The sequence below is a fragment of the Humulus lupulus genome, chromosome 1, assembly GCF_963169125.1.
Source record: "Humulus lupulus chromosome 1, drHumLupu1.1, whole genome shotgun sequence".
NCBI lineage: Eukaryota > Viridiplantae > Streptophyta > Magnoliopsida > Rosales > Cannabaceae > Humulus > Humulus lupulus.
Genome location: NC_084793.1, coordinates 119,060,525 through 119,074,022, shown reverse-complemented (window position 1 = coordinate 119,074,022; position 13,498 = coordinate 119,060,525). Strand labels below are relative to the sequence as shown.

Sequence of the window (13,498 nt, the reverse complement as noted above, 5' to 3'; positions counted from 1 at the left end):
AAATAAAGGAGTGAGCCTAATTCCTAGCAAGAAAAAACTACTAACAACATAAAACATATACATAAATTATAGCATAAACACATATACTATAAACATATGTCATATAATACTTCAATGGCCATTATACTACTTGGGGCTTGTTAACTAGGCAAGTCATATGCCCAATAGATTTGTGGGGCTTGCTAGCCAAGAAAGTCATATGCCCATAAATTATTGGGGCTTGCTAGCTAGACAAGTCATATGCCCAAGGTCTATAAACATACTATACATAATGTTAACATACAACATAACATAACATAACATATCATACAAACATACAAGATCTATCCTATTTTCCTTACCAAAACCGGGATATTTGAGAATAAATGCGGGACTTGGAACACTCCTAAAACCAACAATAAAAATGGTGAGTATTTCTAAAGAGTAAAGAATAATTGTGGAAACTAAACCTTCAAGACGAAACTTACCAAGGAAGATCTTTAAGTTTCAAGAACCTAATCAAAAACCAATATCAAAAGTTAGGATCTGAATAAAAGGAACTAAAGAAAACTAAAGAGTTTTAAAGAACTGGACTTAAAGAATAAGAGTACCTTAGTTGACCTTAAGGATTGGTCTAACTTCAATACCGAAATACACTAATCCTCACTTCCCAAGTATTTTATAAAGCTTAAGAATGGCAAAGCTTTTTCCCAACCCAAGTGTTTATCACTCAATGGAATCACTAGCACCTTGGAGTCTCTGATCACAGCTTGAAGAGTGAGTGGAAGGGTTGGGTACTAGGTCCTATTTATAGAGGTAATGAATGAAACTAACCCTATTTTGATTTGAATAAAATAATGAATAATAATTGAAAATATTTGAATATTCGTCAATCAGAGGCTGAAGACTCGGTCAAAACTATTCAGGGGCAGGTCTAAGTAGTTAAGGTTTATTTAAAAAAAAAAAAAAAAAACTAAGTTTCAAAAATCATATCACTCCAGATGATATATCGCCCCTATGTGGCGATATATCGGCTCTGGCCTAGTCCCGAGCCTCCGTTCGTACAATCGTGCAATGTCAACGTATTTTCTGTATCCTTTGTCAGGCGATATATCGGCTCCAAGCTGCGATATATCGGCATACGTGAATATTCTAAACACGTAGTTGCACTTTTTTAGCATAATTTGAATGGGATAACTACTTTGACTGAGTCAAACTACAACCCTAACAGTTTCTGGTGAATACTAAAGCTTATATTTCCTTATTTTATCATTAAAATACTTAATTCATTAATAATCATGCTTATGACAAGTGTCATATTCCTATTGGCTCTATCTAAATCTTAGGTTATAATAAATATCATATTTATGACCAGAAATATTAATCAAACCTTATGTTATAATTAATATTCTTAAACTATATATTAAATTTATAAAATCCATAACTATTTCTAGGAGTTTCCAACTATGTCCTGATTTGAACCAAAATCCACAAAATCTAAAATACTACAACTGCTACTAACTAACTAACTCAGTAAACATTCTAGGACTATACAAAACCCTAGGGTTCCTTGTGCATGCATGTGATCTAAAAGCCATGCATGGCCTTGTTCTTGTGTTCTAGGATTCAAGAGAAGCCTTACCAATCAGATCTCCAAGTTGAGCACCATTTTTATTTTTTTTGATGAACCAGCAGAAATTCATTACTCCACAAACAAAATTACATCCTAAAAGCACATTTTTCCAATAAGGCTTGTATACAATCTATACAAGAAAGTATTAGTAACTAATTACAATAAGTCAAACCATGTCATATCTGCTTGAGCTACATGCCTAGGCATAACACAAGTTATTCTAGTTTTGATTTGCCATTTTGCTTCCTGGACTAACAACTTAGGCGACACAATGCTTGATTGCCAAAGTTTGTTATTCCGAGCCTGCCATAAATGATAAACCAGAGATGCAACAGAGGCAGCTAAAACATTCTTCTGAAACTTGCTCTTCTTGGACCTTTCTATCCATCTAAGAAGGCCATGTGATGATTCTATGTGAGCTCTCCATCCCAGCCAATTTTTCAACTGTTGTAAGCAATCCTGAGAGAAAGAGCAACCGAAAAACAGATGGTCCACTGTTTCATCTGCTCCATTGCAGAGGATACAAGTTGAATCTTCTGTTATGTTGAAACTACGAAGCCTTTCTCTTGTCTTAAGCCTATTTTGAATTGCAATCCAGAGCACAAAGCTGTGCTTTGGGATATTAAGCCTGCACTAGACCTCTTTACTCCAATGAAAGCTCTCATGTACCTGATTAAGCAACTTGTAACTAGAGGAAATTTGATAAGTATTTAATGTAAATTGCACAGGATCCAGTAGCTGTTTAATTTCATCTTTAATGTTCACCATTTTCCTCCAGTACCAGCTGCTTTGAGGCGGGGCATTGTAACCCCACCACTCCTCATGTTCTATATACACATTATGCACCCACTTAACCCATAGATTGTCTTTCTTTGTTGCGATTGACTAGACATTTTTAATCAAAGATGCTCGGTTCCACTTTGAAATGCTCATAAAGCCAATTCCTCCAGCCTTCTTAGGCTTACACAGCTTCTTCCAGGCCACGCTTCCGGACCCAATCATATTGCTCTGCCCCTTCCAGAGAAAGCTTCTACAAATGCTTTCAATTTCAGATACAAGCTTCTTAGGTAGAATCATGATTTGACTCCAGTAGGCATGGATAGACAGAAGCACAGAATTAATCAAATCTGATCTACCTGCAAAAGATAAGTTTCTGGAACTCCAGGTCTTGATTCGAGCTATCATCTTCTCAATCAATATTTTGCATTCAGCAGCTGAGATTCTCTTGGCACAGATGGGAATACCAAGATACTTAAACGGGATATCATTTCTACTGAAACCTGATACATCAAGCACTCTTCTAATCTCCTCTTCACTCATTCCACTGCAGTAAATGACTATTTTTTTTATGTTTGGGTTCAGACCAGAGGAATTTGAGAACAACTTTAACCCCTGCAACATTAAATATATGCTCTTGAAGTCACCTTTGCAGAACAGCAACACATCATCAGCAAAGCTTAGATGATTAAGCTTTAAATCACTGCACCTTTCATGAAACTGAAAATCTTCCTTCTCCCCAACTTTCTGCATAATTCTACTCAAGTATTCCATCCCAAGAACAAAAAGTAAGGGAGACATTGGATCCCCTTGTCTCAAGCCTCTCTTTGCTGCAAAGAATCCATGCATAGATCCATTAAACATTAGGGAGTACCTAGGTGTGGTTATGCAATTCATTATGAGATTAATGAATTTAACAGGGAATTGAAAAGCATGTAACATCTCCTCTAAGAATCCCCATTCCATAGTATCACAAGCCTTTTATAAATCCAGCTTTATCATGCAATTGGGTCTAATTGATTTCCTTCCATAATGCCTTATTAGATCCTGACAGATCATAATATTATGAGCGATGAACCTGCCTTTAATGAACCCCCCTTGATTTTGAGCCACAAGATCGGGAAGAATGACTTTAAGTCTACTGCAAATCAGCTTTGTAGCTACTTTGTATAAGACATTGCAGCAAGCTATCGGGCGATTATCACTTACAGTATTAGGACATTTGCACTTAGGAATAAGGGTAATAACTGTAGAGTTAAGCTCTTTTAGCAAGTGTCCTGTATGCAGGAAAGATGTTACAGCTTCAAATATTTCATTTCCAACCAACTCCCAATTGTCCTGAAAGAAATAGCTGCAATATCAATCAGGACCTGGAGCTTTGATGCCAGGAATTCTAAACACAACATTTTTAATGTCATCTTTAGAAAAATCGGCTAACAACAGATCTGCCTGCTGTCTAGAAATCATAGGTCCTTGAGCCATTATTGAAGCTTTAACTGGTTGTCTATTCTCCATTTGAGTGCCCAATAAAGACTGATAATAGGATAGAAATGCTTCAATAACACCAGCAGGATCCTCCACTCTGTTCCCTTCTGCATTGGAAATAGAATATATCCTGTTTTGACATCTTCTTTCCTTGATACTGGAGTGAAAAATAGCAGAATTTTCGTCACCTTCTTTTACCCAGGTAACCTTAGACTTTTGGGACAAGAATGAGCAGTAATCTTTATGCACCCCAGCATAATGCCTTCTAGCTTCCAACTCCTGATACTGCATATCTACATTCAAAGGGTCTCTATGCAGCTTGTTCTGGCATTCATTAAGCTTCTCTCTAGCTTGCAAATTTGCCATATGAATCGCTGAAAAACCCACCTTGTTCAGGTCTTTAAAGATAGCCTTAAGGTCTTTAAGCTTAGTCACAACTTGGAACATTTTAGTCCCTTTAACAGTCTGATGCCACACCCTACTCACTTCTTGGTGGTAATGAGGATGTGAAGACCACATCCGAAAATACTTGAACGGCTTCTTACCACTAGAAATATCAGAATGCACAGTTAAAATTGCTGGAGTGTGATAAAAAATACCTTCATTCAGAAAAATAGCTTCAGCAGTTGTAAAGCTATCCATCCACGCTTGATTTTCCAGAACTCTATCAATCTTGGAGTAGATTCTATCTGATCCATGCTGCTTATTACTCCAAGTAAAGAAATTCCCACTGAATTTAACATCTTCCAGTTGGCAATAAGAGACACAATTCATGAAATCATTATTAGAGTTGTGTCTAACTCTATCACCAATTCTTTCATCTCTGTTCAGGATATCATTAAAGTCCCCAAGCACTACCCAGGGATCTGCTCTAGCCAATTCCTGTAAACTTTTCCACAAACTTTTCCTTCCCTCTTCATCATTAAAGCCATATACAAATGTAGTGAAAAATCTATGTTTATTATCCACAGTAGCAAAAAACAAGTGAATAAGCTGATTTGAGCAGCTGAGTATACTTACATTGAATCTCAAAGGATTCCAAGCAACTATAATTCTTCCTCCTTTGTGCCACGCACTGTTAGTTGTGAAGCACCAACCTGAGAACATATGTACATACAGGGCTCCAAGCTTCGGAGCCTTAACTCTCGTCTCAAGAAGACCAACTAAACCAGCTTTCTGGTTGACAATAAATTGCCTTACTGCATTTTTCTTATGCTGGCTATTGATCCCTCGGACGTTCCAACATATAATCCTATCCATTGGAAAGAGGAGGCTCTCCCCCCCCCCCCCCCCCTCCTGTATTCTCCAATTCCTCCACAGTTAGCTTTTGATCTTCTTGAGTTGTGGATTCATTCTGGTTCTCCCCAGTCACGACACTTGTTGAGGCGTTAGGATCTGATAAAGCCTGGAAAGAATTCATAGTGGAAGGGCAAGCCATAGATTCTTTGGCTTTGACCCTCCACCCTTTTGTAATAGACTGAAATTCATCAACAGTAGATTTAACTGCCTCTGTCTTTTTTTCCTTCTCTGGTTTCTTAATCTCTTCTTTAACTATCCATTGTTGCTTCCTAATAAACAATTTGAGGACCATTAGGATCAAATAAAGCAAGGTAAGGTGTTTTATGAGCTTGTATATTCTTGTCCCTCATCTAAGTTTCTTTATACCCTAGTCCTTTTCTTAAAATCTGTATTTGGGACTTGGGGCTCGGTTTTGAGAGTTTAGAGCACCAAGGGAAGGTTTTGAAGAGCTAAGCTAGGGCTTCGAAAGGTAGAATCTATGGTTGATTTCTTTATGTTTTGTGGTGATTCTTGTAGATCTGGTTGTATAGGGTGTTTCAATAGTTTTTGAGCTTATTTTATGCTCAAGGGTGAAATTTTTTTGTGGTATGATGATTTTCATGCATGCATGTGGCTAGGGTTTATGATAGAAAGATTGTTGTTGTTGAGTGTGAGTGAATATGCATGTTGCCAAAATTTTGTGGTCTGGCTTCCAACGGATCAGATCGTACTCTACTGCCTCTGTCTATGAAACATATTGTTACACACAGATTTCGAGCCTTAAGAATTGTGATCTCGAAAGCTGGATTCGTCAGGAATGGGCTCGTAATGTCTGGAACACATGTTCGCAACCTAGGCACCGAACCTACAAACTAGGGGGACCTCGAAGATGGTAGCCTCGAAATCCTCACGAGCTCGAAAGACAGACATCGAAGTACGTCTATTCTCGGATGACCTTGGATCAGGGGTTCCGAGCTTGACATAAGTGTGAGCTCGAAGCCACATGATCTCGGGGAAAATGCTACAACTCGAAAGTCATTTAGAGACCTGGGTGAACACGGCACTGACGATGTAGATTGATAACTTTGAATGTCTTAGTGAATTATTTTGGAAAGACGCAATCTACATTCATTGTTGTAAATCCCCTATAATAAAGGGGTATTTATTATTCAGTTATACGTTCCCTGGTCTTCAGGGGACGTTTCCTTGTATATAGGAGTTACAAGCTTTTAATGCCATTAAATTTATTTACATATACAGAATAACTTCCCGAAATGTATGGGATAGTATTCTGAAATCTCCTCTATAAATAGAGAAGATTTGCACCATTGAAGATGACCGAATTTTTGTAATCTGGAGGGAAACTCTAGAGAATTCATTCTAGAAGAATTTCCAGAAATCATCTTAAGTTCTAATAACAAAGACTCGTGGACTAGGCAGAGTTAACTGCTGAACCACGTAAAAAATCCTGTTTGTCTTATTGTATTTTTCTGGCCATAACCATTTATTGTTTTCTTGCTCTTTATTCACTGTTGACGAAAAACCGCGTCAACAGTTTGGTGCTTTCATTGAGAGCCTTAAGCATTCAGTCCCTAAACAAGTTATGGCCACTAACGATCAAAATGTTCCTGAAGAAAATTATTCGAGACGCCCTGGGAAATAGCCAATGGTAAACCCGGATCCTGAAGAGAGAAGCGGATCCTCCGATTCTCGGGGACCACCCGCACCACCAAGGGATGAGGATATGTATTACAATCCTAAACGGTATGTTCCCATTGTGGAACTTGAAAACTGGCAGCTGAAACAGCAGTTGGCAGAAGCCAACAAGTGGAATGAGGAGTTAGCAAGGATAGCCACAGAGGCGCAGGCGGCTCAGCCCCCGCCTCCGCGTGAAAACCAAGTTCCTCCTCCGAGGGAAGTGCATGTTCCTCCCCGCAGGCCTCATGGGCGTCCACGAAAGAATGCTGCCACAAGAAGGCCGGAACAACCTCCGGCACCAGCAGATCCATCCGCTCCCTCGAGACCCTAGAGAAGTACCCGAGCTAGCGCCCCGGTTAATCCACCTGTGGCGGTACCCGCGGGAACTGAGAACAACTGAGCCCCTGCAGAGGCTCGGACTCAAGTCCCTGGGAACACACAGAATGCAACCAAACCATCTCGGGCAAACTCTGGACCGTCCAGGCTGCGAAATGGGTGGCAGCCACCGTCACCCATACGGTTCCCTCCATCGCCTATAAGATATCCTTCACCTCCTCGCAGGAATGCTCAACCAGTTCGAGATGAGGACGAAAGACGTGCGGGGAGGAGACAAGGGAACAAGGAAGCTTTTCGGGAGCGGAGAGGCACCCTATCTGAAAAAATTCAAACATCTCGGTCTCGCACGGCAGAAACGAGGCGGCACAAAAAAGACCCATCTCGAAACAATCATGCGACAAGTCTTACTAGTGACGACTCTGGAGATACCAGATCAGTCAGTATGCATGATCGAGGTCGAAAGAATACTGGGAACCACAGGAATCTCTTCGACCTGCGGGACCATTTGAATAAGAATCGGGGTAATGTTAACCCAACGAACCAGGACCTGAGGGATCGCTTAAATAGGCGTAAAGACCACCTGCGGAGGCGCGAACCTGGAATTGTGATTGACAACAACCAATTCCAGACAAGACCCCTTGCGGACCCGGTCCAGGAAAGAATCGATCAGTTAGAAAAGACCTTCAGGCTTTTGAAAAATGAGCAAGGTCAGGATCGATATGAAGATTCTGATGAGGAGCTTGAGCCGTTTGCTCCCCATATTTCTAATACTCCATTTCCCCAAGGATTTCGGATCCCTCACGTCCCAACGTTTGAGGGAAAGTCCGACCCGTACGGCCATTTGAGTACATTCAATACCATAATGAGAGCAAGTAACGTGGGTTACGAACTCAGATGCATGTTATTTCCAGCACTGTTAACAGGACCAGCCAAAAGCTGGTTCGAAAAATATAGAAGACACTCAATAACTTCTTGGAATCAGCTGTCTAAAGACTTCAAGAAACAGTTCAGAGCCATGATGGGGGTTAGGCCAGAGGCATCAACTCTGACTAACATTCGGCAGCAGCCAGGTGAGACATTGAAAAGTTACCTTACAAGGTTTAACTTGGAAGTTGCCCGAGCTCGAAATGTGGATGACAGCGGTCATCTAATGGCTGTCGAAGCTGGAGTAATGCCAGGAAGTGTTCTCTGGGACGACATGCAGAGAAAACCGGTGAGGTCCCTAACTGAGTTTAACAAAGGAGCACAGAGGTTTGTCAATGTAGGGAGTCAAGATCGACACTTAAAGTGACTTCACAGCCCGTAACTACAACGATAAACGTAAAATCTGCCTAAACTTCGATGGACCCACCAGCTTCGAAGCCTGCTGCGGAAAACCCTTCCAAGAGAAAAAAGAACGAAGGGAATAACCCCGAAGCCGAGGGAGGAAAGAAAAAGAAGGGGGAGAGATATTTCTCCGTGTACAGAGTGTACACCAAGCTAAACGAGTCTCGGGAGAACATATACTTGGCTAATGAAAACCAGATCCCCTTCAGGCGTCCATACCCAATGAGAAATCAGAAGTCCAAGAGGGACTCCAGCAAATATTGCCGATTTCATAGAGACACCGGGCATACTACTGATGAATGTCGACAATTGAAAGATGAGATTGAAGGATTGATCTCGAGAGGTTATTTCAGACAATATGTCAAAAACTAGAGTGTTAGTCAGGCGACTACGAGCCAGAGGGCAGCCGCGCCACAGCCCACACAAAACAACAATTCCCGAGCCAGGGAAGAAGATTGGCCCCCGCTGATCGATGGAGAAGACATGATAACCATCTCGGGAGGGCCTCATCTCGCGGGAGTGGGCAGAAATGCCCAAAAGAGATATGTGAACGAGCTAAAGACTGGGAACGGGTCTCCTTATGAACCCGAACCTAGAGCTCCAAAAAGTCAAAAGACTGAATCCCAACCAATAACCTTCACCGAGGACGACGCGTCCCATGTTCAGTTTCCTCACCATGATCCACTGGTCATCACCCTCCAGCTGGCAAATAAAAGAGTCCACCGAGTTCTCATAGACAATGGGAGCTCATTTAACATTCTCTATAAGGCAACCCTTGAAAAGATGGGACTCTCCCTTCGCGACCTGGAAGCATGTGCGACTACGCTATATGACTTTTCAGGAGAAGGAACCGCCTGCATGGGATCCATCGAACTCCCTGTGACCTTGGGAGACTACCCAGTCTCATCAACCAAGATGATGGAGTTCGTAGTAGTGGATCTACCTTCAGCCTACAATGTGCTGCTCGGGAGACCCGCCCTGGTTGGGCTGGGGGCAGTCTCGTCCGTAAGGCATCTAGCCATTAAATTCCAGACCCCCAGTGGCGTCGGGACGTTGAAGGGAGATCAGTTAGCTGGAAAAGAATGCTACAACATTTCCTTAAGAGGAAAGAAACAGACGAGCGCACAAGCACTCGTCATTGTTCAGAGTAAAGACGGGACGGTTTTGGAGATTGATGAAGAAATTGATCCAAGGGTTGAGGAGAAGGTAGACCTCGAACCCTTAAAAGAGCTCGAAGAGATTCAGCTCGAAGAGTTCGATCCCTCGAAAAAGGTAAAGGTTGGAAAACACCTCCAGGAAGAAACCAAATAGCAACTAATTTTCTCTTTGAAGAGAAACCAGGATGTCTTCGCATGGTCACATTCGGACATGGCAGGAATAAGTCCGAACATAGCAAGCCACACGCTAAATATTGATAAAAGCTTCCCTCCGAAGCAACAGAAGCGAAGACAGCTGGATGACGACAGGAAGAAGGCACTGAAGGAGGAGGTCGACAGGTTAAAAGAAAATCGATTCATTTGGGATGCTTTTTACCCTGACTGGATAGCCAATCCAATGTTGGTCCCAAAACCTAATGGGACGTGGCGAACCTGTATTGACTATTCGGACCTCAACAAAGCTTGTCCGAAGGACTGTTTTCCCTTACCGAGGATTGACCAGCTCGTGGATGCCACGGCAGGGCATGGATTGATGTCGTTCATGGATGCCTATTCTGGATATAACCAGATTCCCATGCATGCCCCTGACCAGGAACATACGAGCTTCATAACAGAAGAGGGGCTATACTGTTATAATGTCATGCCATTCGGGCTCAAAAATGCTGGGGCCACATACCAGCGGCTCGTGAATATGATGTTTTCAGAACAGATAGGGAACAGCATGGAAGTTTATGTTGATGACATGCTTGTCAAGTCTCAACTTAACAATAACCACGTTGATGACCTCGAAGAGTGCTTTGGCGTGCTCTGGAAGTATAACATGAAACTAAATCCTCAGAAGTGCACCTTCGGGGTATCATCAGGAAAATTCCTGGGCTTTATTGTAAATGCTCGTGGAATAGAAGCCAACCCTGACAAGATCCAGGCCCTGATCGACATGCCCTCACCTCGAAGACACAAGGATGTCCAAAGTTTGACCGGCAGGATGGTGGCACTAAGTAGGTTTGTTTCGAAATCTACAGACCGTTGTCTTCCGTTTTTCAACCTTTTGGGGGGAGGCAAGAAATTTGAATGGAAGGAGGAATGCGAGCTGGCCTTCTAGGAGCTTAAGAAGCACCTCGCAGAGCCTCCCATCTTATCAAAGCCTGTCACAAGCAAAGTACTATACTTGTATCTTGCCACTACCGAACATGTAATAAGTGCAGTGCTCGTATGAGAAGAAGACAAGGTACAAAGGCCTGTATATTACATCAGCAAGAGATTACTGGGGGCAGAGTCGAGATACCCCTTGATGGAAAAGCTAGCTCTTAGCTTAATTCATTCATCTCGAAAACTTCGACCCTACTTCCAGGCACACCCCATCCATGTATTGACTGATCAACCACTTAGGCAAGTCCTGTCTAAACTGGAGGCTTCAGGTCGACTTCTTAAATGGGCAGTTGAACTCGGACAATTTGAGGTCACCTACCACCCAAGGACGACCATTAGGGCAAAGGCATTGGAAGACTTTATAGTGGAGTGTACTGGCATGACCAATGATGAAGTTTTAACCCCGGCCCACGAGCTGTGGAAACTTTACGTCGATGGGTCATCTAATGAAAATGGATCGGGGGCAGGGGTCATTTTGATTACTCCCGCCGGGAGCAGATTTCATTCTGCCTTAAGATTCGACTTCAATGCATCGAATAACGAGGCCGAATACGAGGCTTTACTAGCGAGACTTCGTATAGCCAAAGAGCTCAAAGCTAAAGCAATACATTGCTACAACGACTCCCAACTTATGGTTAATCAAATCTTGGGAGAATACCAGGTTCGTGGCACAAAAATGGCAGCTTACTTAGAGAAGGCAAAAACCGCATTGGAACATTTGGAGTTTTATGCGATCGAACAGGTTCCCCGAGAGAAAAACTCAAATGCAGATGCCTTAGCTTAGCACGCTACTTCTGCCGAGAATGATGAGCTAAACATTGTGCCAATAGAACACCTTTCAGCACCTAGCATTAACGAGCCGGAGGAGGAAGACGTGTGTATGATTGAGTTCGAACCTACCTGGATGACCCCGATAGTCGAATATCTCGAGACCGGAGTCCTTCCAAAGGATCAGAACCAGGCTTGAAAGCTATTATATCAACTTCCCCGTTACACCATTTTGGACGGAAAGCTGTATAGAAGGGGGTATTCCATGCCGTTACTTCGGTGCATGACCCCACCCGAAGCCAAGAACATCATTGAAGAAATTCATGAAGGGTTCTGTGGAGACCAACCGGGGGGTATAGCCTGTCCAAGAAAATCATACGCCAAGGATATTTCTGGCCAACCATTAAATCGAATTCTTTCGAGTATGTAAAGAAGTGCGATAAATGCCAGAGGTTCGCCACGATTCCTCGAGCTCCACCATCCGAGCTGACCATGATGACCTCCCCATGGCCCTTTGCGGTATGGGGAATCGACCTCATAGGCTCTCTCCCAACTGGTAAGGGCCGTGTGAAGTATGCTGTAGCCACCGTAGATTACTTCACAAAGTGGACAGAGGTTGAACCGTTAGCAACAATAACTTCCAAAAAGGTCCTTGACTTCGTGGTAAAAAACATTGTGTGCCGATATGGGGTCTCGAGGAAAATTGTATCCGACAACGGAACCCAGTTCGATAGCGACTTGTTCACCAACTTTTGCGAGAAGAATGGAATAATAAAGAGTTTTTTGTCAGTAGCTCATCCTTAGGCGAATGGCCAGGTTGAAGCTGTAAACAAAACTCTCAAGAGTTTGCTAAAGAAAAAGTTGGAGGAAGCAAAGGGACGATGGCCCGAAGAATTGCCCCAAGTCCTATGGGGATATAGGACTATAGCTCGAACATCAACGGGACATACCCTATTCTCTCTAGCATACGGTTGCGAAGCTATGTTGCCTATCGAGGTCGAAATTCCTACAATTCGAACTCACATTTATGACCAAAGCTCGAACCACACTCAGCTCGAAGAAACCTTAGACTTGATCAAAGAAAGAAGAAACGAAGCTCAGCTGAGGAATGCTGCCTACCAGCAACGAGCTATTAGGTACTTCAACAAGAGGGTTCGAGATCGAAAGTTCAGTGTGGGAGATCTGGTGCTAAGGCGTGTATTTTTGGCAACGCGAGATCCAGCAGCTGGCGTGCTCGGGCCAAATTGGGAAGGACCCTACCAGATAGAGTCAGTCTTCCGCCCCAGTGTCTACAAGCTAGCGAGATTGGATGGGAGCCTGGTAGTGCAAGCATGGAATGGTGAGCACCTAAGACCTTACTTTCAATAGTGTAGGAAGGATGTTTCCTGTAACCATGCTTGTTTATCTGTACTGTTTTGCCTACTTTTGGATTTTGTTAAATAAAGAGTTATTTTGTCTGATATAATTTATTTTTGCAATCTCTCTTAATCTAATAACCTATGGTCACATTCATAGGATATTAAGGGGGCATCATTGGTATATATATAAATACCACCAGCTTGAAAAATAAATTAAGATATACGAAAAACATAAGTGTTTGGATATAACCAAATACGTGGGCTAAGTCAATTTGGATATAACCAAGTTATTAATTTGGATATAACCAAATTATTAAAAACATAAGTGTTTGGATGTAACCAAATGCGCGAGCTAAGGTAGTTTGGATAAAACCAAATTATCAAAAACATATAAGTGTATGGATTACAAACCAATCACAACCTTAAAAGGTGTGGAGCAAACCAGCTAAAACTAATCGACGATAAGTTGGAACATAAACCTACTTCTAGATAAGTTGAGATCGAGGCTGGAGTATCTTATAAAAAATAGTTTCGAACTCATAACCTCGGAGAGA

General features: G+C 42.2%; 1 protein-coding gene across 1 annotated transcript; it reads right to left on the bottom strand.

Moving 5' to 3' along the window:
* Positions 1–2,497: 2,497 nt before the first annotated feature.
* Positions 2,498–5,134, bottom strand: LOC133820745 (uncharacterized). Its single transcript, XM_062253452.1, has 3 exons — positions 3,760–5,134; positions 3,468–3,666; positions 2,498–3,263 (listed from the first exon to the last, which is right to left on the bottom strand). Exons 1-3 carry the CDS (start codon positions 5,132–5,134, stop codon positions 2,498–2,500), a joined length of 2,340 nt encoding a protein of 779 aa, XP_062109436.1.
* Between the last annotated feature and the right edge of the window lie 8,364 nt (positions 5,135–13,498).